Below are 25,538 nucleotides of genomic sequence, written 5' to 3'. Positions count from 1 at the left end.
TCTTTCTACACAAATTAGTCAAAACAAGACAAAGTTGATATTTTTTATTAAAAATAAAACCGCATGAGTTTTCCTGATGTCATAAACTGTCAGAATCAGCTTTTGTTGCGTTCATTTGACTTTGAGAGCTGTTAATCCGTTACAATGGAAGTCAATGGACCCTATTTTTTATTTCTTAAATTGCTAATAAACAACACAACGGAGCGAAATAACTCATGGAATGGAATAGTTTGCCCATAATAAGGTAAGAAAACAACCCAAACCTCTAAAAAAGTGGTCTTACCCTTTAAACAAATAATGGAGCTGGGAACTTCTCCTTTGGTCCCAGGACCAAAGGAGAAGTTCATTCTCACATATTATGTGAGAATGTTCCAGTACAAGAATTAAGAAAAGAAGAATAGAGAAAAATCCCATATACCCACAATGGGATTTTTCTCTATTACTCTATCACTAAACACAGGTGAAATTCACCTGAACATCTCCCTGTAGAAAAAAGAAATCACACCCGTGTGAAGTGAGGGGCGCTAATATATTAAAGTCTAACTCATGTTGCTATGATTTGGTGATGTAATGGTGATGTAAAACAAACGGTGACAAAACAAACATTAAATTATCTTTATTGTTAAATGGCATTTAATGTTTGTGTTAGGGACAAGATGACATACATTTTCCCCTTCATTGTCAATGGCGTTTTTAAAACAAACATTGAACTAAAAACAAACATTAAACCTGTAAATAGGAGGGGCTAGCGCCCCTCAAAAACAGGGATGTGGGCAGGGAAACAAACCTACCTTCTGATGTCACTGAGTATCATGAAGGTACTGAAAGACCCACCCACCTCAGACATCAGCAGAAACTGCCTGTCATAATTTCACCCCCCTCCCTATCTAATTATTGGACAGTATTAGGATGTTTATATTCAACATCCTTAGGGCCCCAAATCACATCTTAGAAAGTATGAGTGTCTATTTCAAACAGTGTTTTTTGACTGTGGAGTCATATTTTGACAGCAACTGCCTGTCAACTGCCTATCTAATTATTGGACAGGATTAGGATGTTGATATTGATTTTGTATTCATCCTAAAAAAATGGCAACTAAAAAATACGGGGAAGCAGCTTTTTGCTTCTACGGGCCAACGGCGTGGAACAAACTCCCACTGTACCTTCGACAGGCAGCCTCTGTAGACATTTTTAAAGCTCAGCTCAAGACCCACTTTTACACCCTTGCTTTTAATTGATTTATCTGTCTTTTAAAAAAAATGTTATTCATGTCCTCACTGTATTGTTTATGCCTTGCCTTTCTTTTCTTTTTTGTGTAAAGCACTTTGAGCTGCATTTCATGTCATGAAAGGTGCTATACAAATAAAGTTTTATTATTATTATTATTATCCTTAGGGCCCCAAATCACAGAAAGGACGATTTCAAACATTATGGAAATCACAAAAATATAATTGTCCGGGTGAAAATCACCCGTGTTTTAGTGTTCTAGGATTAACAAACTGTTCATCTCAAGACTCATGTTCTGTCATGTGTCGCGTCATTCTTTTTGTCGTATTGTTTCCAATGGAATTCACCGAAAAAATGTCGGGTGGCGTTGGCCTCAGTTACAACATCCACAGAAAGGCGTTCCCGTTTCTGTTGAAAACCTCATACACCACAGTTGTTATTGTTTCATAGTACAGTATCGGTTTATGATTGTAGGATTAATTTGTTATTTCTGGCATTATCTCTGTTACATCATTTTGACTGCCACTCACTAAATACAGGTGAAATTCACGTGAACATCTGCCTGTAGAAAAAAAACAGGGATGTGGGCAGGGAAACAAACCTACCTTCTATGATGTCACTGAGCATCATGAAGGTACTGAAAGACCCACCCACCTCAGACATCAGCAGAAACTGCCTGTCATAATTTCCCTATCTAATTATTGGACAGTATTAGGATGTTGATATTCATTTTGTATTCATCCTTAGGGCCCCAAAGCACACCTTAAAAATCTATAGTCTATTTGAGTCATATTTTGACAGCAGAAACTGCCTGTCATAATTTCCCTATTGGACAGGATTAGGATGTTGATATTGATTTTGTATTCATCCTTAGGGCCACAATAAATCACACCTTAGGACGAGTGTCTATTTCAAACATTATGAAAATGACAAATATAATTGTCCGGGCGAAAATCACCCGTGTTTACTGTTAGGAAACAAGCTGTGACTCATGTTCTGTCGTGTGGGGCGTCATTCTTTTTGTCACGTCTTTATCGTTTCCAATGGCGTTCACCGATACATGTCGGGTGGCATTGGCCTCAGTTACAACCTCCACAGAAAGGCGTTCCTGTTTCTTTTGAAAACCTCATAAACCACAGTTGTTATTGTTTTATAATCGGTTTATGATTGTAGGATTAATTTGTTATTGCTGGCATTATCTCTGTTACCTCATTTTGACTGCCACTCCCCGTCACTCAAACAAGCACACACCCACACACTCATGCATGTGCACATGCGGACGCCTAGAAATTATGCCTCTCACCATAACTCTGATCATTCTTATTAACCCTTGGCATCCTTGCAAATCAATAAAGCTGAACAGCTTTGGGCACTGTGGTCCATATATGTTACCTTGATAGATGGGTGCAACTGTAACACTTTGAGGCAAGCTGTATAATAGCACAATGGCTTATAACCTCAACCCTTTGCCCACCGCAGTCAGTGCATCCTTATCCGTTCCTCTTCTTCTACCAAACCTCCCTGTTTGCACAAATCTCTCCATGCACAAACACTAATGAATGGAAAACCACACACAATACATTGCATGCTTCCAACTTGCATATTTACCATACAGTTTGCATTTGAATGACATACTGTACTATGTTATTTTACTGTGATGAAAAGGTGTACAGCACAGTACAGTGCGGTACAGTACAGTACTACAGCACAGTACAGTACGAGTACTACTACTGCACAGTGAATATATACAGTACAGTGCATTATGAGTAGTACATCACAGTACAGTACAGCACAGTACCAGTAGTACAGTACAGTAGAGTACAGCACAGTACAGTATGAGTCGCACAGTACATCACATTACCAGTACAGTACAGTATGAGTAGTACATCACAGTACGGTACAGTAAAGTATGAGTAGTACAGTATACAGTGCAGTGCAACCCAGTTCAGTACAGTACAGTATGAGTAGTACAGTATGAGAACTACTGTACAGTACAGTATGAGCAGTACAGCACAGTACAATATGTTACAGTGAATGTCTGTGATTGCCTATGGCCGATGCAGTCGAAGGTCATGTTGGGTTACAGGTACATGATGGGGAACTTATTATTATATTTTATATATTTATTTTACGAGTGGCGCTAGATGTGAGGCAGCTTTTCATGTTCTACGCCTGCACAGTAAAACCCTCATTTAACTAACTCAGAGAGTGTGCAAAGTGAACCAAATGGATCTGTACAGGGTCTGTTTCCTCCTCTTGTACGCTCCGAGTTACAGAACAATAAAGGGTACATTTGGTTGCTTTTCCGCTAAGAATGTTGTGCACACAGGATTGATGTGCCCTTTTGATTGGTTCCCTACCCGTTTTGACAAATTAATTCATACAGTACAACTACAAATTCCATCCTATTCCTTCCCCTCCCCTTCACAATAGTCGCCAATTTAACAGGGTCTGGAGGACATGAACCAATGGGAGCTGTCAAGCTGTCCAAGACATGGCTCTGGACTGCCCTCTCAGCAAACTGTCTTCGCATCTGTCTTTGACGTTCGCTCTCTATCGCTTTCTTTACTGTATCTCTGAGGCCCTCTGCCACAGTCTCTGCCTCTGAAGCTCTCCGGAAATGCTTTAGAAAAAGCTTACTGTATGTTAACAGAGCCAGTTCATTGGAGATTGTCTACGGGAATGTGGCCATTTTCCAAAGGATGTTTTACAGAATAATGAGCATTGGTGACACATGCAGATATGCTGTATATGACTTCTGCGTCTCAAACCCCTTTTGTAATATGCTTCTGGCAATAATAATATTGTAATATACTGTACCTTACACTAGTTTAGCATTTAAGCCTCAGCTAGTAATGTATGGGCTATAATTTTCCCCAACACTTTGGGGATTTATGAATGTAATTCTGTATGGGCAATCTCATGCTCTCTCTCTCTCTCTCTCTCTCTCTCCCTTTCTCTGCAGCAGTCCTAGTTCTTTTTTTTGTTGTAAAACCAATTATTGTATTAAATGTGGTGAGTTGAATCGATTAAATTGATTTGTGTGATTAATTGTTATTCTCATAGTCCAGCACAGCATGCCAGTTAAGGTCCTAGAAGACTGCTGCGTTGTTTCTGGGTTTTTCCGCTGTTTTCCCGAAGAACGGCAGCAGTCTGCAGGGACCTTTAGTGTTTGACTTTTGATTGGCCAATCAGAAACTCTTAACAGTTTGGTTGCTCTCCCAGGACATCACAAAATGTATGATTTAATCCTGGCAAGAGATATATATATAAGATAATACAATAGCTATGGGACATTTCTGCTGGTATTTTTACCTGTACAAGTTGAGACCTGGGGGCTGCCTGCCTGTATTGTGTGAGCTACATATTGAGTAAATATCCAAAATATGATTTGCATGATTTGTGGCGTGCATGTGTGTGCGTGCGTGCGTGCGTGCGTGCGTGCGTGCGTGCGAATCTTGGCAAAGATTGTAGCCTGTCTCCAAGACAGATGAAACCAGCTTCCAAGTCTGATGCAATCCAAAATGTTGTGCCTAATTTAAAATCGTACATATTTCAGAGGACAGATTCAAATGCTGATTTGTTGTTCGGCTTGGCGTGCATTGTGTGAGTAGGATTATGAATTTGCATAGAAATCCGTACTTAATTACTGATGACAGTTTATGAAGCTGGGGATGGTTACAGATGAATTTAGAAAATAGCCAGAGAAGGATTTAAACTGACAAACATGTATTATTAAAATAAATCAACAAACAAACAAACAAATAAAATATGTTGGCAATACTGCCTAACGATGATGTGAGCTGTTTATATTTCTAGCAAATTGTGTGTGTGTGTGTGTGTGTGTGTGTGCGTGTGCGTGTGTGCGCGCGCGCACGTGTGCAAATTCTTTTGGCATTTGTATTTGGACAGTTATCAGAGAAATAATAATACTGTGGCACCAGTCTACATATCTTTTGAATTATGACAAAGAGAACTGGAGTACAATTTAGTAATACATGGTCTGAATGAAATCGTATGTACCCGTACAAAATATATATATATATAACAATATAGAAACCTTGAACCTTGATTTGTGGTGTCACGCCGTAGTTTATAGATATTTTATGTTGTGTTCTTTTTTCTTCAATGTGAAATCATTATATATTAAAGATCATCATTTTAAGACCATTCAGTATCCTACCACACCACCAAACTGCTATCAGTTATTGTATTTTTATTACAGTTGTTGCCCCCCAGAAACTGTAAATCAGAGACATACTTAATTGGTTTAATTTAATCAGGGGCTATGGCCTTTGCATATATCCAAAAGGATTCTTTGTTTGAATAACTCATTATTAATGTTGCCACCTCTGCTGCAGTCAGGAGGTAGAGCAGCTTTGCAGCGGCTTTGTGTCCTTGAGCAAGACACTGAACCCAAAACTGCTCCTGATAAGCAGGTTGGCGCCTTGTATGGTTGCATGCATCCAGCAGCTGTTGATGAATTGGATATATTGTACAGTAGGACCCCAATGGAAACAAGACCGCAAGGACTTTTTGGGTGAAATCCTTTTAGTTGTGTTTGTCCTTTACTTGTAATGTTTTACATTTATGTCTGATAAAATATTCAATCAATCAATCAATCAGTGATTGAAATGTAGACCATTTAACCGGTGAAGTTATATCTAGAGGATATAAAAATGTGTGTTCAGACTGTTCACTAACAGTTCTTTCTTAGTTTGAGCTGGCTGAACTAAGATGATGGCCTGATTATGTTCCATATAAATAACGGTAATGGTCGCACATACCAAGACTGCATTTCAATAATTTATTCTTGCATGTTGGACAGTGTGCCTGCATGCATGCGTGTCTTTGCATGACACATTTTCTTGTTTTTCTTGTTTTCTTAGAGGCCCCTTATTGGCTGCTACACAGACACAATGTTTTGATTAATGTCCGAGACCGACAGCCCCTTGGTGATATCTGATATCTGTATTTAGTTGGGAAATTCACATTGTTGTCTTTGGTAGTCTTGTCTTTGGAGCTGAGCTGGACACGGCTCAATAATTCAGAGCGGATAAGTACTGCTTATTGTACTTCTGTGTGTCTCAGAAGAAGGGGTTAGGAAATCAATAGGAACATCCTGTTTATCCTCACATCCTTGGGAAACAAATTCCTAGCTTAATGTAATACTTTCATTTACAATAAAATACATATCACACTTTACACCAGCCAGTGGCTGCGTTTCCTTGCAAACAAATAGCTCCACTGCAGCACAGTGTGACTTGAGGCCTACGACGTGAAAGAAACTAGTAATCATTGCCTGGCGGCTTGTCATTATTTTCCCTTTAAAGTTTGCTCAGCAAGGTTCCAGCTGTGGAAGTGTGTTGTTTACATATCCCAAATGGGGCCGGTATACCACTGAGATTGCTTGTCTTACATAGCAAGACAAACAATCCCCCCCCCCCCCCCCCCCCATTGTTGGATGACCGTACTGCCGCTTATCTGCCTAACAAGAAGAACGCAAATACACCATATAATAAAACATATCATGAGGCGGTGGGGGAAAACACACCCAACCTGCAAACACAGCATCGAGATAGTGAGTTTTGATTTCAACCCCAGGAGGAAATTCGTTGGCATTCCACCTCCATGGTTTTATACTTTATATACAGTCTGTTGGAATTGCATGGTCGGGTCGGGGGTTTGTGGGGGTTTGTGCTGGCTTTAGGGAGAGTTGAGATGAGTCTATGCTTCCATTATACCTACTACATCTTGCCTGGCAGAGGGACTGTCAGGGACAGGCCTGGTTGGCAGTAATAAAAGGGAGCGCTGGGGTGGAACTTTGTACCCTGCAGGGAAGGATTCCTGCAGTATAGTGAATGTTTGCTCGCCTGCCTTTCGATCACAATATATAATATAATAAAGGGTCTGGGTGATGATTAAGCTTACACACCCAGGTGGTGTATGTCTGCCAAATGCACTCATCATCATTACAGTTTAAAACGTACTTACAGTACACAGAAACTACGCCAAAACCTACTGGGGTCAGGGGTTGCATGTAGGCCTGTCACAATTATTACATAATCACAATGATTTGAGATAATCACAATTATTTTTCAATTCATCAATTCTTTCCATGTTGAAAAACGTCCATACATTTTCAAACATTTACCAAAATAATATATTTCCCCCCAAAAAAAATCCAAAATGGCATTTTGGAATTTGTGACGTGACATGACAACACGTCACAAAGTGACATGTTGTGACGTGTTGTAAGCTTTTCTGCTATTCTGGAAAGATTTTGGAAAGAAAAATATAAAAATATATATATAAAGAATGATTTAATGTGTCAGTGATTTCTCTGTGTATTAAGCTATTTGTCATAATTTCTTTGTGATTTACAAAGCCTTAAAGGCAAACAGAAATACAAATTGTAGGCTAACAGAAATACAAATTGTAGGCTAACGTTCCAATGTTCAATGCAAAAAAAACACAATTAAATTGTTAATCACAATTATTTGTGTGACAATTATAATCATCAACTTGAACAATTTAAAGAACACTGGCACAGGTCACACTACAGCTTTTACATAAGTCAGATGTTTATAATAGATGTTATGCTTAAGGACCTTTCACATATCACCTTCAAACACCTTGCTTGTCGACTTAGTTTTTTTCCTTTTTCCCTAGTTTGTCGTAAATACAGCAGATTTATTATTGTGCCAGAACCAGAACAAAATCATTTTACACTTATGTACCTGTATGTACACAAGACATAAAAATAAAGAAATATTGAACCTTGAAAATTACTTTACCACAATACCTCAATACCTACAGTAGTAGCCTACTCATTGCCAGTGGGTTGCCAAAATAGAGACCTCTTGCAGAGGTTATTAAACATACCCGGGTGCACAAAACAAATAAGATGTCTCGCAAGAGTCGCACGTAGGCTAGTGTGAATGTTATTTGTGTGCATGTGGTGCCCTGGACTAACTGTGCTTCACGGTGTGTGACAGGGACTTATAACCTGACCTATAAAAGGCAGGCATGAGGGCAGATGAGAGCAGCCTCCGTGCGTGCACCACACAGAGAGAGTGATTTAACGTTCTGACAGGTGTCTGCTAGAGCTGGGGAGCATTCCATGTCACCTGCTTCCTCGCCGTGACGCCCGCTGTTATGAGTGATGTGATTGAGGGGTTACGCAGGCACTGCATTACGCCTACGCGCTTGCAAGCTGTTCCAAACCGCTCTATTGTCGTTCTGTATGCGATGCAAGTGACCCGTGCACTATTCACCGCACATAATCTTTGTCATCATGATTATGATGAGTGGGATTTTGTGTGCATGCAGTAGGTGAAATAGCCTGCAGAGTGAATGTACCTTTACCAGAATGATAGTTTTTGTTTTCTGTCACCGTTATTCACTCCCGAGTGCTTGCATGGAAATTGCATCTATAAAGAGATAAATGTATTATCAAGACTCCCCCCCCCCCCCCCCCCCAGCAACTGCTTTACCAACTTTAAATCTGTCAAACTATTAACCTTGGAAACTAGACTGCCAGGCAACTATACCTTATCTCTAAGGTTAAAGAGCTTTCTGCTGTGACCTAAATTCACAAGAACAAAAGAAGGACAAAATAGTGTGCGTATATATATTTTTTCTTCTTTTTTATATATTTCTATATTTCTATCTTCCTCTTTGTTTACAGCAGATGGAGAGCGGTTCATCTTCAGCGAGTTATGTGCCCTGAAGAAGATGGAAGGGCCCTGCAAGGCCATCAAGGACCGATTCTACTTTGATATTGACACAGGCCGCTGTGAGTCTTTTGAATATGGAGGATGCGGGGGCAATGCAAACAATTTCGAGACCTTGGAGGAATGCGCGGAAACATGTTTGGTATCCGGTGAGTTTTGACATGCATGCAGTGTGTTGCAGGCAATCAGTTATTTCCAACTATTTTAATTGAGGTACTTTGTTTTAATGTATTTATTTGGTTCGAATAGGTTACATGTTCTTACATGTATCCCAACCAACATTGTTCTGCCTCTGATGGGTCCCTGACCTTGTACGACCCATTTTCTAAAATCACTATTGTACTGTAGGCTGTAATTCTAATGGAAATCTGATGAATGGGTCTAGCAACCACATGCAGCCAAAGTTCACACAGAAGTATAATTTGTATCAATTGTTTTCAGTACGTTTAGAGGGATTATTATGGTGTTCTTTATTAAGACTTACTGGTATAGGCCATTGTTCCTCGAATGTTAGCAAATTATCAATTTCATGTTTGAAAGCTATTGCACTTCATTAGGCTTTTTGAAGGCAGCTTAAAAGCCCATTTAGGAAACCATTATGCCAAGATGTGGCTCAAACTGAACATGAAAAGCAGACTGTTTCGCTTGAGGTATCTAGCTAAATATAGAATGACACCTTTTATCAGGCAAATGCGATCACTTGCCATGGGGACAACTTCTTAGTGTAGACAGTAATTGACGGTGTCACCAAGGCCCTTTTTCCACCAAAATAACTTTGGTTCTAGAACTGGTTCTGTTCTAGATTCTTGGAACCTTGCATGGTGCTTTCACGGAAACGGCAGCTATTTTTTGGTTCCAGTTCCGAACCAACTTTTAGGGTTCTGAACCAGTTCATTTTCAGTGGAAACACTGTTTCAAATTAACTGAACCGGTTCAACCCCTGTGGAAAAGGGTCCCTGAATTTGTGGGGCCAAGGAAATGAAAATAAAGATTGAAACATCCCAAGAGGCTACAGCAAAACCTCAAGAGACTGTGATGATATCTGTTCATCTTTGGAAAATTAATTTGCTAAACTAACATATTTTATGGATGTATTTATCACCCTTAAATAACAGTTCTTTTGGACTGTGTTCATATGGTAGACATCTACAGTGCCAAAAAACTGTTCTATAGATTATCTTGTCTGGGATTTTGGGTAATAGTGATATACAAGCTTGCGACATTTTGTGAGCTTATATCTGCCACTATATAGCTATTTAAAAAGAAAAATCATATTACATTAGCTTGACGATGCAATCGCAATATCGATAGAGGTATTTGGAAAATGTTATCATGATGGGCTCCGCCTATCATGATATTGAACTTAACCGTTGAAAGGTTTAAACCCTGGTGGAAAATGAAGATTGAAACTTCCCCATCTGTTCATTCTTTGGAAATGAATTTGCTAATCAGATATTTTGGATGTATTTATCACCCTTGAAGAACAGTTTTGGGACTGTGGTCACTATGGTAAACATCTACAGTGTCTCAAGCACTCCATCAAAATGTCCTTTCCGAAAAGCTTCCTCTGTATAATTGGAGTTGGACCTTCTTTCTAACTCCAAACGAAACGTAGCGGGTTCCTGCTTGGCTCCCGTGGAAGAGACGGCATCCTTCTCCGCAGTCAGCTCCTGCCAGTTACACGCACGTCTCGGTCTCAGCAGTGCCGTACAGCAGTGTCTGCGCCCCATACGGCGCATGACCACACTGATAAGAGCAAATACTGCACTTGATTTTTCGACCCCTTAACTGACTGCTTATTTTGTCCATATCACCAAGCCCAACCTGGGTATTGTCATTACTACTGGAGTTGGTCCCTGAGTTCTGAGTCTGATCCACCAGAAAGCTATCCAGGGCCATGCCTGAGTAGCATTCATATCTCACTATTAGTGCCATTTCTTCAGCAAAGTGTGTGTGTGCGTGCGTGCGTGCGTGCGTGCGTGCGTGCGTGCGTGAGTGATGAGTCACAATGCTTTTCTCCTCAATGGTAAAGAGAAATATTTGCTGTCATAAAGTTTGTTGTGTGCACACATAGCATGCATTATTCAATCAGGCAACAAGATAATCACCAGTCCATTTGGACCTGATGGCATCAGCCTATAGAGATATGGTTACATTCACTTTAAAGGCATCCCATTTTTCGACACGCACAAATCTACATTAAAGTGACTCTGGGAATGGTAGATAAAGCAAAGGTGACATTAAATAAAGCTTGCCGTCTGTTCTGTGACTGAAGTGTGCATGGGGCTGCCGGGTGTCAACACAGTCTGGCTGCCAAGTCTTGAGTAAAAAAGGTCTTTCATCATTTGGAAAGTTACACTGTGCCCTACTGCAAGGGACAAAAAAAAGAAGAAGAAAAGGAAAGGGTCTGTTCTGTAGAGTAATGGTACCTCAAGGCTGTTTTGTTTTTGCGTGCTATATATTAGTTTTAATGGATGTTTTTTATCCTCCATTACCACAACAACATAAGCTCCTGTATTTCAAAACCGGTCAAGAAAGAAAGCAGCAAATGAAATAAAATAACTTCCTCTAAAATCAACCTAAAACATTTTTCTTTAATACTTTTTTTCACATTTTCATCACAGCCTGTGAGAAATGTTATTTGACCATTTGAGAACCCATTTCAAAATGCCATTGTACTCTCGCTCTGCAGAAAGAGAGCTTTTCCTAGAAATCCCCTCTTCTCAACTGCTCCAAACCACGAGGCATTTGTGCCTTTCCATGCCTTTCCAGTGGAGCTCCCCGGCAACAGAGAATAACAAACAAACCAACAACAATGGCAGCTCTCAAGAAGAAGAAGTTCAGGGGCACTTCTCATAGTTATGGAGTGTGTCTAACTTATCTTACAGGCGAGTAAAATAGAGATCATCACGTAATTAGTCAGTGGTGGAAAATAACTAAGTACAATTTACTGTTGTACTGTACTTAAGTACTTTACTTGAGTATTTACAAATTCCTATACTTTCACTTCTACTCCGCCACATCTCGGATCCATATATTGTACATTTACTCCACTACATTTATTTGAAAACGTAGTTATTTTGTAGATTTTGATTATTATTTTATTAACACATAAATGTAGCACTTCAGCCATATATACATTTCGGCCATTTGAAAATAGCCAATCTACAAGCTCACAATGTGTCGCATCGCATCATATTGTGAGCTTGTAGATCTGATATTTTCAAAAGTCAAATTTGTATTCGTTTGAAAACTTAAAATGGGACATTCTGCATAGTGAGTAATTTCTACTTTTGGTACTTTTTGATGCCAATACATTGGTACTTTTACTCAAGTACATTTAGAATTCCGGACTTTTACTTGTAACGGAGTAGTTTTACATTGCAGTATTGGTACTTTTACTTAAGTAAAACAATTGAACAATTGAAATAAAACAACTTTTTCCACCACTGTAATTAGTGGCCAAGAACGTGTCCTGAGAACGGTGAAGAGCGTAACAGCACAGGATACCACATCTGTTGCTCAGCAAAGACTCTATTCAGTCCTGACACACTTGTGCTTGTGTTACACCACTATGAGTCATAGACCATTATTTGTCAAAGAATTCCTCTGCTCTGATGTTGCTCAGCAAAGCTCCTCCTGTGAGAGGTCAGACGCTTAATCACACAGTCACACATTGTCTCTTATATATACTCAATTTTGTTACTTAAGTAAAAGTATCAATACTGCAATATATAGAAAAATAGTAAAGTAAAAGAGTAAAAGTCCGGAAATTCAAACTTTCCTTGAGTAAAAGTACAACAGTATTGGCATCAAAATGTACTTGAAGTACCAAAAGTAAAAGTACCCATAACCATAATGCAGTATGTCCCATTTCGAGTTTCATCCATCCATCCATCTTCAACCGCTTATCCGTAGTCGGGTCGCGGGGGCAACAGCTCCACCACCAGAGTGCTCCAGACTTCCCTCTCCAGAGCAACATTAGTGACTTCCTCCTGGGGGATTCCGAGACGTTCCAAGGCCAGTGAGTCGATGTGTTTCCTCCAACTGCGCCTTGGTCTGCCCCGGGGTCTCCTCCCAGTGGGACGTGCGTCGAGGACCTCCCTAGGGAGACGCCCGAGAGGCATCCTAACCAGATGCCCATTTCGAGTTTTCAAATGTATAAAAATCTTTTGGGATGTAATGGAGTAGAAGTTCAAGTACCGGAAATTGGAAATACTCAAGTAAAGTACAAATACCTCAAAATTGTACTTAAGTACAGTACTTGGGTAAATGTCCTTAGTTACTTTCCAGCTGTCAGAATGTACAATAGAGATGGAAGAACTGAAAAGAATGAGCCATACTCGCTGAAGTGATTTCAACCAGCGATACAGCGTTTACGTATCTCAGGGCTGTTATTCAGCCCGGCTCATTTACGGACATAATCACTGTGCACTGAGAACCTATTACGCTCAGCACAGTTCTTCCTGAGAATCCTGCCGACTGTGATGGGCCTCTAAACCCTATTATGACACTACCGTATCAATCCCATACAATGCTGACCTATATTTGTATATGGCTGGCTCAGAGATGTATTTCAGAAATAATAACAGGCTTCAGTTATACTGCACATAACAATTACAACAGAATAATGTCCTTTTCAGACAGCTGCACACAATGGTAGGTCTATGAATTCCAATTTGGTAAACAATATCATGTACATGCAGACTAGTGCCAAGCCTGAAATAAAGATGGGTTTCCTGAAGAATGAGTAATGCAAAGAAAAGGAAACATGAATTATATAACAGCGTCTCCATTCAAATTAGCTAATAGCTTATGGTTATGGGTGATCACAGTGGGTGGGCATCACAAACTAACATCTAGATTTGATGGCCAAATCTGGTCACATAGGCCTGAACATCTAGTATTTTTGTATGTAACTGTATTCTGATTGTAAGTAACAAGCATGGAGCTTTCCGAGTGTTTGTTCAGTAACAGCGACCAGTCTGTCGGCAAGGGAAGCCAGATTAATTTGCATATCCCATTTCCACAACAAGGTAATTCAGAGTGTTTTACACCAAACATAAGTCATGACACAGCGTAACAGGGGTCTCCCCATCTCGCCAGCGTTTTATTAAACAGAATCTACATTTTCTTTATCCAACTTGAAGAGAGAACTCTACATAAATCATTTAACAGCTTCAAGGTTATAGATAGTGTTCCAGTTCTAATTGTGTCCTATTTTTTGGGAGAGATATGGGAGAGACTCATGTTATTGAACAAAGAAACACTGTCTACGGCAATGAATATTTTGACGCTATTTAACATTTATGAACTGAAATATAATAAAGTGACTCTACTCTGCACTGTACTATGAATGCAGAAGTGCTATACAAACTACTTGATTGTTGATCTGCTTCTGTCTCCACCTAGTGGCCAAGGTGTGTTTGCGCCTTCAGTACCTACAGTATGTTTCATTGGTCATCATTAGTGGTCTTGTTTACAAGGAGGACCTGGCCAAGAAAATAAAAACACCTGCAGGACATCTATTTACAGACAGAAAAACAAGAGGCCAAAATTGCGAGGCCAGAGCAAACTATGAAACTGTGTCCATGCTATCACCATGATACAAATCAAGTTCTAACAATAATTTACTTCAACGACTTTTCTTCAAATCCACCCAGTTGTGTAGGACTTCCCTGTCACTGCTAACCCCTACTGTTGGTCTCAGGGCGAATGTAGACAACCAAATCTAGTTCTGAATCTGCCTGTTGCTGCTTTTTGAGTGGTGCAACCACTCCAAGGAACAGCAATGTCCGTGTCACCTGTGTGTGTGACTGTGTGTTAACCTATGTGTTAACCTATGTGTGTGACCATGAGTACCAGTAGGGGCAGAAGTGGCGCTGTTGTGCCAGAAACAGAGAGAGAGATAGTGCTGCACTGTTGCCTGCTAATGAGAGAGAGGGGGCGGGAGTTGTACCACTCAGTTCACACGCGTGTGATTTTATCTGACAGTGGATCGGGAGGACATAACGCTTGCGGAGGAACACTCCTCCCATGTCCATGCCCTACTGAACAGAACTTCCTTGAACACAGCCAGTTGTGTTCGTAATGGTAAATGGTGCATTTATATAGCACCTTTATCCAAGGCACAATGATTGTACATAATACATTCACCCATAAATACTGATGGCATGGCGCAAGGCCTCATGCCATAGGCACCACGCCATGTTGCAAGGTGCCAGAACACCACGGCGACATGGACGCATCCTGTAGGATTCTAAACCAAGTCTTTGTGGTGGTGGGCAGGTGGTGGGCAGGTGGTGGGCAGGTGGGCAGGTGCTTCACAGCTGCAGCACACGGTCCGGATGTCGAGGAATAATTAGATTATGTATCAAATCTTTTTCCAAACTGTAGGGGTTTAATGATTTAATGATTTCATGATTTTTCTTCTTTTTTGTAGTAGTGGTATTAGTGGACATATGAAAACTAAAATCCACAGGAGGATACTCTATCAAACTCACACTGGGGTTGTCTTAACTGTTGAAGTCAATTTGGGGAAAATATTGTCCAGTCTGGAGAGCAGCCTGCTCAGTGGGTTATAAAAATGGGCTGACTGTTAATTCCCCCAGTAAAACATATATCACCCTTCCAGCACCTCCAGTGCCTGAATTGTGATTGTGAATTATCCCATTAAGTCCTGAGGCTGAGGCAGATTAAAAAAATGTCTTCTAAATCCTAACAAGCTTTTGAAAAACAGGTCAAAGCTTTTCTTGTCAAGAACCCCAAAACAATTATTTGTGGTTATACAGTGGTTTAAATATACTGTTGCTAAAATCTAAAATGACCAGAATCTTTCCCGGTTTGAATGGGTTATTCATGACTGCATCGCCAAGCCAACAGATGTAGTGTAGACGGCCCTCTGATATTTCTCTTTTCCCGGTGCTTTAAAGTCAGTGAAATTTGTAGATGTCACCATGTAATGGCATTTTAATTATGGTCACCCACAGGGAAGCGGCTGGTAATCAAAAGACGGATAAGATCAGTGAGATTTGCCGGGGGGTGTGGGGGGTGGACCTGTCCGTCCAGGCTATGGGACCGTGACCACGACTCATGCAGATTCTTTACCTGCGGGGACCGTGATTACAGCCCATGGCGAAAATGTTAATAAACAGATTACATTTGGGAAAGGATTGATTGGTGAACCCAATGAGGAGAAAAATGGCTACGGACAGATGGAAGATTTGTGTACATTTTATATTAGGTTCATTGTAATTGTAGGACTTGGTCTAGACTCTGTTTTACTGCATTAATACACATTGAACTGCAGGGACACTTTCACTTTTAAGCGGAGTAATACATTGTTGAGTTGAAAGTTAAAATAAACCATAATAACCCTGGCTCCCAGATACTTTAGGGCAAGGGTTTTCAACCTTTTTCATATCAAGGCCCATTATTGTCTCCACCAGGCCGAAGGCATGGGGAGAGAGTATGTTTTGCACTCCGTCCGTGTGTGTGTCCGTCCTTCCGTCCGTCCGTTACCAGCTAATCTCCGGCACCGTTAACCCAGTCGATGCCAAACTTTGCACACACACTCCCTGGATGCCAACGATGAACCTCTGCCCCACATTTTCCAGAACGGCCTGTTATAGCGCCACCATGAGGCAGCTTTTCACATTTTTTACCTAAAACTGTACCGATCTGCGTGAAACGTTGCATGCACACTCCCTAGAGGGGAGTGTGAATCTTTGACCTGCATTTTCCGCATCTGCCTTTTATAGCGCCACCAGGAGGCCGACTTTTGTAAAACACATTGTTTGATATTACTCCTCCAGATTCTGTCCAAAAATCTCACAAATCGTTACACAGTATCTCTATGGTCATGTGCTCAAGTCGGATCTGTCCGATATTTCATATTCCATCCTAATTGGCTATAATTGGCTTTCACAGTTTGCAAGATTGCCCCGTTTTGAACAAAAGCCTCAAATCATGAACGCAGCGTGCAATTTACGTGAAATCTTTCACACATTTTCTTACTAGGCTGAGGAATATATCCCACCCTTTTCACATTGGCCTGTTATAGCGCCACCAACAGGTTGATTTTTGCAAAACACATTTTTGGAACAAAATGCCTCAAATCATCCATTTTGCCATCAAAGGTGTATGAAGAAATGGCACCCTTTTCACATTGGCCTATTATAGCGCCACCAGGAGGCCACAACCTGACCTGGCTTGGTGGAGACCTGTGCCCCGAGGGGCACTTTTTCTAGTTTATTCTGCATTTGAGCCAGGGACCACCATTTGATGACATTAACTTCTCAGACCAAAAACTTAGAATATTTAGTTGTTGGATAAGATTTTGTCCACAATTCCATGCTGAATTGATGTTGGTACCATACAGGAGAGATAACAGGTAAACGTTGATCAAAAAAACAATTCTTCTACATTTTCTAATTGTGTAGACTTCTTGTATGCAGATGTTTAACAATATTGGAAACCAAATGGACATGGTCATTTAAGCTCTGAAGAGTTAAAGCCCAATAAGGGTCCATTTGGTGACCAACTCCATCACTTAGCTGGGGACCATCTGGAACCCCCTCAAGGACCCCTCAAGGTTTCTCTCTCTCTCTCTCTCTCTCTCTCTCTCTCTCTCTCTCTCTCTCTCTCTCTCTCTCTCCTCTCTCTCTCTCTCTCTCTCTGGCTCCATGTATAGATTTATGAGACAGAATTGGTTTAGAAAACCCAAACTGTTTTGGCTGAAGTGCCTTAAAATGTCTTCAGATGATTGACATCCACTCCAGCTAAATGTCCCATATGTGCCCCATAGATGAACTTGGTTATCATCGCTCAAGGGATTTTTATTCATTATTGTGTCAAATGAGGCCAAAATTAAATCAATCACTTGACAGAGAGAGAGAGAGAGAGAGAGAGAGAGAGAGAGAGACTTTTTGTGTGTGTGTGTGTGTGTGTGTGTGTGTGTGTGTGTGTGTGTGTGTGTGTGTGTGTGTGTGTGTGTGTGTGTGTGTGTGTGTGTGTGTGTGTGTGTGTGTGTGTGTGTGTGTGTGTGTGTGTGTGTGTGAACACGAACTTCAGCAAGATTAATGAGCTCATAACTCATATCTCAGAAGTATCATGAGCCAATTTTGCTGACAGGGGGCAGATATTTGTGTTTTATACATCAGGTGACTGGATTGTATTTGAAGGACAAGGATTTAACAGAGCAAAACCCGAGCCTCCGGAAGCTTGTTCATTTGTTATTCCTATTGGAACAAATCCAGTTAGCATGTCGGCAAATTTGAGGAAGTTACTTTCAAATTACAATTTAATGCAGCTGTTTGAACCTGAAATGTAACTACTGTATTTGAAACTAATCTGCACTCCGGTTTCCTTCAGTCACAATGCCTTTGTCTATCAACCTTGCAAGTACAGTACTTCAGTCTGTCCAGTCTGTTTACAGACTATCATATTAAGATTACAGAACCATTATCAAGAATATGAGTTCTTCAGCAAGAGATTAAAGAATGCCAATGATGCCCATCATTGTCTAAATTAAAAGCATACTCAACAGTACTTCATAATGGTTGAACAGGCAAATTAAAGCAGATCCAATACGTAAGGCAAGGCAAAGCAGATCCATTTGCATAACCAATTTCCATAACAAGTGTTTTTCACAAAACATAAATCATGACACAGAGTATGCAGAGTGCAAAATCATAATAAAGGGGCATTTGAATACAAATACAATTAAAAACTGAATAGTAAACAGAATAGTAACAGAATCAAATTGTAGTGTAGAAGACATTATTAAAAAGCATTAGTAATAGAAAGTTCTTTAGCTTTGTTTAAGAGAGTGAGTTCCAGATACGATGTGCATACAAACTGAACACTTTCATTTTTAGTTCTGATTCTGGAGACTTGAAGCTGACTTTTCCCAGACAATCTGAGAAGTCTCGATGGTTCATAATATACCACAAGATCAGAAATTAATTTTGGCCTTCCAATTAAAGGACCACTTCACCAGTTTTCAACATCTCTTCATATAATTGGTCCTCACTAATGTTCATGATAAAACACCACCATTTTTTCCTACTCAGTCTGTGTCTCATAGGAGGGCTTTGGGCAGTTCGGACACCCGTCCACCAGTGACATCATCATTAGGCAGATTTTTTTTTTAACAAGATTTGTTTTAAAATATATTTAGATTTTTATTATCGTGAGAACGATGGCTTCAACTTTTGCATTGCAACTTTTCAGGAAAAGAAAGCCTGCCGTTTCTATTAGCTTGGATTCACCATCGATGATGTCACTGGTGGACGGGTTTCTGAACTGCCCACAGCCTTCCTATGAGACACAGACTGAGTAGGAAAAAACGGTGGTATTTTATCATGAACATTAGTTAGGACCAATTATAGGAAGAGATGTTGAAAAGTGGTGAAGTGGTCCTTTAACCAACAGTGGCTTTTGAAATAAATTCTTTCTAAGACAAGGAGCCAGTGTAAAAGAAGAATTGGAGCGATATGGTCCACTTTCTTGAGCAGAAGCCTTCTGAATAAGCTGCAGTCATCTGATCGATTTTTAGGGAGACCTCTAGTGTGAAGTTACAGGGAATAGTTAATGTGATTGCAAGTGTTAATAGGCTACTGTAGGTGTAACCTTGAAAGATTACCGTTTGTCTACTCAGCGATGCCAGTCCTGTCTTTCAGAATGTTTATTTATTATTCTATATAATTTACACTCGCCACATAAATATCTCTGTCTCTGTCTCTTCGTCTCACCCTCGCTCTTTCATTCTTCAGGACTTGTCATTTCATGTCTGTGTTTGACTTTTACCATAGAAATTCAAATGCATGTGCTCACAGCTCACACAGTACAGAACATATGGGCAGTATTATGCGTGTCTTAAGTACCAGGTCTTATGACATAACTTAAGACCTGGAGGCGTGGTCAATGCTGTTTGGCCACTCAAAATAGCCAAATGGCATTGATCACACCTCCAGGTCTTAAGTTAAGTAATAAGACCTGGTACTTAAGACACGCATACTACTGCCGAGAGAGAGAGAGAGAGAGAGAGAGAGAGAGAGAGAGAGAGAGAGAGAGAGAGAGAGAGAGAGAGAGAGAGAGAGAGAGAGAGAGAGAGAGAGAGAGAGAGAGAGAGAGAGAGTAAATGGAATTGTTTCAGCATAGGGCAGTATTATGCGTGTCTTAAGTACCAGGTCTTATGACTTAACTTAAGACCTGGAGGTGGGATCAATGCCATTTGGCTATTCTGAGTGGCCAAACAGCATTGACCATGCCTCCAGGTCTTAAGTTAAGTCATAAGACCTGGTACTTAAGACACGCATAATACTTCTCTCTCTTACTTTCTCAGAAAAACTGTTTGTTTGTTTTCTGCACATAAATGAAGAAAGAACGGAGAGGGATAATAGTGGCAAGATGATGTCGGTGAGATCCCAGAGAGGCTTTAGGGAAACTCAAACGAGTTATCTGATAACCTTTGGGGAACTTAGTTTTCCTCTGTTCTTCCACCATTGTAAGCTGTGTCACAACAATCATCTTCCAATCTCGCTGGGCGCCTGAATGTCCTCCTTTCCTCTCTTATTTATTTATATTTTTCTCTCTCCGACAACCTCAACTCAATTCTCTGACACAAAATAAAATGGTCTAAGGGCTATGTGTCACTATTTCAGCTGCCTCTCCCTTTCTGGACTGAATTTTCTTTTTTTATAGATTACGGCCCAGGCCTTAGTTGTTATCATTTGTGCTGATAGGTAATAATAATATAATAAACTTTATTTATAAAGCGCTTTTCAAAACAGAGTTACAAAGTGCTTTCCAGTGGCATATAAAAAGGCAATACATCAGATTAAGGTACATTACTGAAATACAACAACAACAACGTTACAGCAATTACACAAAATAAATAAATACACAATACCAATAGAACAATTCCACATAATGAGACAATACAATAAATCTAGGGGAAAGCCTGTGTGAATAGGTGGGTTTTTAGCAGTGATTTAAAAAGAGCCACTGAGGTTGCGTCCCTCAGGTTCTGGGGTAGGGCATTCCACAAGTAAGGAGCCCTGGCTGCGAACGCGCGGTCACCCATGGAGACTAGTTTGGTTGTCATGGGAGTCAGGGGACCCCTACCCACCGATCTGAGGGTACGCGGGGGGTTGATAGGTACTACTACTGTATGTTGGATAATGAGACACTATTGTTAATTAACCACTACAACCTGATATACTTTGTTGACCAGGGTCCCCCAGGGGTCTATTATTGGTGCCCACCTTCACACATTCATTCAACTTTAATTCAGCATGGTGAAATTAATTGCACTATGGTTTTGCAAGTAGATATGTAGAAGTAGGCTAGTAGAAGTAGCTCTTTTTTTGAGTGGTGTAAACCACTCCTACGACTGGCTTTGTTAGTTTACGTGTCTGTCTGTCTGTCTGTCTGTCTGTCTGTCTGTTCGTACCAAAAAAATGAGCATGGTTGCTATGGTCACCCAGTTCACACGGGTGTGATTTCATTACGTCAGACATTACGTCAGACCACAGCTGATCAGGCTATATAAGACCTTACACCACTCAGTTCACACAGGTGTGATTTTTTTTTTTGTTGATGAATTGAACATGGTGGACCCTCTTGTAAACAAGTGTAATGCTTAATTGGGTCGTCCACTCACAGTTAACAGCCTTTGAGTTTGTGCTTGAAATGTACTGTAATTCTGCAAACTGTTAATAAATATTTCAATCAATCAATCAAACTCTGATCAAATTAAGCTCTTGTTTTACATTTCGGCTCCTTAGTGGTGAGCTGTCTAGAATAGGTCCTGTCTGTCAGCATAATCTCGCAAACAGCATGAGCGATGTTGTGCACACTGCCAGTTGGCCACAGTTTTTGTCTTCAGAAGGTGTTTTATACTTTTATTTTATACTAATAAAATAAACATATTTTGGTTAAATTGAGGTCAGTGGGGCTCGCCCGGCTCGGATAGGCCTGAAGCAGTGCCCAGATTTGTAGTCATGAATGTCATAGACGACAGAAGTTATAGGGGTGTCACAGGCTGCCCACATGAAGTGAAAGATCCACTTTAGAGAAATGCTGTTACCATAACAATTTTAGTTATCATTGTCTCCACCAGGCCGAAGGCATGGGGAGAGAGTATGTTTTGCACTCCGTCCGTGTGTGTGTGTGTGTGTGTCCGTCCGTGTGTGTGTCCTTCCGTCCGTCTGTTACTTTGCACACACACTCCCTGGATGCCAACGATGAACCTCTGCCCCGCATTTTCCAGAACGGCCTTTTATAGCGCCACCAGGAGGCCGACTTTTGTAAAACACATTTTTTGATATTACCCCTCCAGATTCTGTCCAAAAATCTCACAAATCGTTACACAGTATCTCTATGGTCATGTGCTCAAGTCGGATCTGTCCGATATTTCATATTCCATCCTAATTGGCTATAATTGGCTTTCACAGTTTGCAAGATTGCCCCGTTTTGAACAAAAGCTTCAAATCATGAACACAGCATGCAATTTACGTGAAATCTTTCACACATTTTCTTACTAGGCTGAGGAATATATCCCACCCTTTTCACATTGGCCTGTTATAGCGCCACCAACAGGTTGATTTTTGCAAAACACATTTTTGGAACAAAATGCCTCAAATCATCCAATTGCCATCAAAGGCAACATGTTTATATTACTCCTAAACATTTTGCCAAACATCCCACACAGTCCTATCCTCCTGGTGGAGACCTGTGCCCAGAAGGGCACTTTTTCTAACTTTCTGTCACTCTTTCTGTCTCTCTCTCTCCCTCACCCAGCTGAAAAAAGCCCCTGTCATTTGGTGGATGCCCCTGGACCCTGTCGTGGACTGGTGACACGCTATTTCTATGACAACAAGACTCAGGAGTGCAAACATTTCTTTTATGGTGGCTGCTTTGGCAACGCCAATAACTTCAAGAGCATGGTGGTGTGCCAGGCAAAATGCCAGAACCAAGGTATGGCGACTGAACTACTGTGGTCATAGCCCAGGCAATTAAGACAGCTGTGTCACTACCACCCCAGAACATATCTCGAATATAATATAATGTTATGTAATATACTATAGAATACTAGAGACAGAAAAAAACAAAAAACAAAACGTCCTTGTATTCCACTCGACACAACCCCCATACGGTAGGTTATAGGGTAAGCTCATGCTGCGTTCATACAGTCTACCATTCATTGTCAATGGAAGCCAGCGACATGAACATACGTACAAGGATGCATCCAACATTTGTAGCTGCTGCAAAAGCTAGAAAGCTACAAATCAAAGCTGAGCTGGATGCAAAGTTACAAAGCTACAACAGCTGCAATGACACACGTCTCACTGGCTCATGGACTAGAAACTGGACTAGAAACTGGTTCTGAACTGAACCGGTTCCCAACCGGTGGAAAAAGGGCTTCTGTGAGCTTGTAGATGTGCAACTTCAGTTAAATAGGGACGCTATATGGTTCATGTTAATTGGGCAAAAAAGAGAAACAATATTAATTGTTGTTCTGTATTCACATGTCTAAAGACTATTTAATGGCCTTAATTTATATAGTGCTGCACTTACACAGAGCAATTGGCTCTGTTGTAGCATTCTTTGATGCTAGTAGATGGAGAGTGGACAAAACAGGACTCAGGATCAGGATTCAGGAATCATCATCATTCTTTATTTGAAGTTGTCAGTTGGTCTCAGTACAGTGAAAATGGCAACATGACTGCCTCTCCGTTCTCCCCCAGTTCCCTTCCTCAATGAATTCACTCCCCTTTATTTACCAGCAAAATCCCATTTACAGTAACAAATAGACAGTCAGTAACAGGTGGTTTATTCAACATTTCCTTTCATGGTTGGAGTTGAGCAAGCAGGAAACAGACTAATCTGAGAACAACACCAACAATAGGTAATAGTAACACCTTAGCTGACAGTTTATCCTGGCTTGGAGACTACAGCTGTCAGGTTGACAGCTGTAGTTTAGTTCGTATTGGTGATGGCCCATTCAATTTGACTGAATGGGAGACAAAGTAATGCTTATATATGTAATAGTATAGTTGACATTCTAAAATTGCCATTACAGTTCCTTCATTAAATTGCCATTCAGAAATGTGGCATATTCAAAATAGCGCTATACCTTGGAAAATTAACTTTTTAATAGATTTTTGCAGACCATGAAATCACGTTCCACCTTGATTTAGCATTTAAATAGTTTTGGAGAACAGTAGCAGAAGTGCATTTAATTATGCTAGACTCTGGCTCCATTTGGAAGACTTTTAGATATTGGATTTGTCAAAGAAATTAACGAGCAAGTTCTACTGTGACAGATTCCAGCCGACAGTCTTATGTTATATTGAAATCAATGTAGACAAGTGTGGAGGGTAATTTCAAATGAATGCTTCTGTCAGTTTTTATTAGCAACCTTAAACTATGCCCCTTGGGAGCACTGGACTTAATCCTCTTTTCTTACAGGGCCAAAGCTATTGAAATAAAACTTTATGTTAGTATACTCTACTCATGTTCATACAACTGTAAACACTTAAACATTCAATTAAAATTGATCATAGTGGTGTTTGTAGGGTTAGGCCTTATTTATCCACGCGCATTTAATTGGATGTATTCTAACCATAGGCCAACTTAAAAGGCCCAGCTACAAACTCACATTTCAAATGGATATGTTACACTTACTATGTTATTACTATACTGCAACAATGCTTTCCAAGCACTACTTTTCACTAACACCAGTGTAGCAGAGTGGCTCACAGCCTCAACCTGATGACCTAAAAGTCTAATATTTCCCCAGAGTCATAGGGCAATTGCCTTTGGCTTAGTGGTTAAGATGTTGGACTTTCACGTGGGAGTCCCCGGATTGGGTTTCCCCCTGGGAGGATGTCAAAAGGGAGTTGAGTGTAGCAGAGTGGCTCACAACCTCAGCCTGATGATCTAAGAGTCTAAAATGATCCCCGAGTCATACGGAATTCCCTTTGGATTAGATGTTGGCTTTCCACACAGGAGACCCGGGTTTGATTCCCGGGTGTTACACCAGCAGAATGGAAAGACTAGAAGCATGGCAGCCGAGCTCTGAAGATGACACACAACTAGGATAATGATGCACTCAATCGAACCTTCCTCTGAATGACATAACTTATTTTTTATTGTCATCCTTTGAGTGCAGGAACCACCACCCCGGCAACAAAAGTTGACAGTGTGCAACCAACGAATGAATCCAGTATACAGCCTCTCACTGGTAAGAATAACACACAGCTCTATTGCTATTCGTCACTGCAAATGCAAATACACTGTGTGCCTGCATGGACCCAGACAGTAGTGTCAAGAAAGCACCTAGACCAGGCGTCTCTTCCAGGTTTTTAAACAGCTGGTGGAGGCTACAACTTGTAGCGTCGGCAAAAAAACGGAAACACTTTGCCGACGCTCCAAGTTGAAGCCTCGCACTAGCATCATTTCCATCCACCAGCTGTTTAAAAACCCAGAAGAGACGCTTGCTCTAGGCGCTTTCTTGACACCTCTTGACGCTACTGTCTGGATGCTACTGTACATGCGTGCGTGCGT

At 40.6% G+C, this 25,538-nt stretch overlaps 1 protein-coding gene across 4 annotated transcripts in view; it reads left to right on the top strand.

The window, feature by feature from the left end:
• The window catches only part of tfpia (tissue factor pathway inhibitor a), an 83,760-nt gene that overhangs the window by 49,573 nt on the left and 8,649 nt on the right, over positions 1 to 25,538 (top strand). For 2 of the 4 annotated variants that reach the window (XM_079518593.1, XM_079518594.1), the window contains exons 2-4: positions 8,918 to 9,112; positions 22,770 to 22,946; positions 25,144 to 25,215. In XM_079518593.1, coding sequence (XP_079374719.1) covers positions 8,918 to 9,112; positions 22,770 to 22,946; positions 25,144 to 25,215 — 444 coding nt within the window. The remainder of the gene's footprint in view (positions 1 to 8,917; positions 9,113 to 22,769; positions 22,947 to 25,143; positions 25,216 to 25,538) is intronic. The other 2 variants (XM_079518595.1, XM_079518592.1) reach the window with 2 other exon arrangements.

The sequence above is a fragment of the Electrona antarctica genome (assembly GCF_951216825.1).
Source record: "Electrona antarctica genome assembly, chromosome: 13".
Taxonomy (NCBI): domain Eukaryota; kingdom Metazoa; phylum Chordata; class Actinopteri; order Myctophiformes; family Myctophidae; genus Electrona; species Electrona antarctica.
The sequence above is the reverse complement of the archived record's forward strand: the minus strand, read 5'-3'. Positions and strand labels throughout refer to the sequence as shown.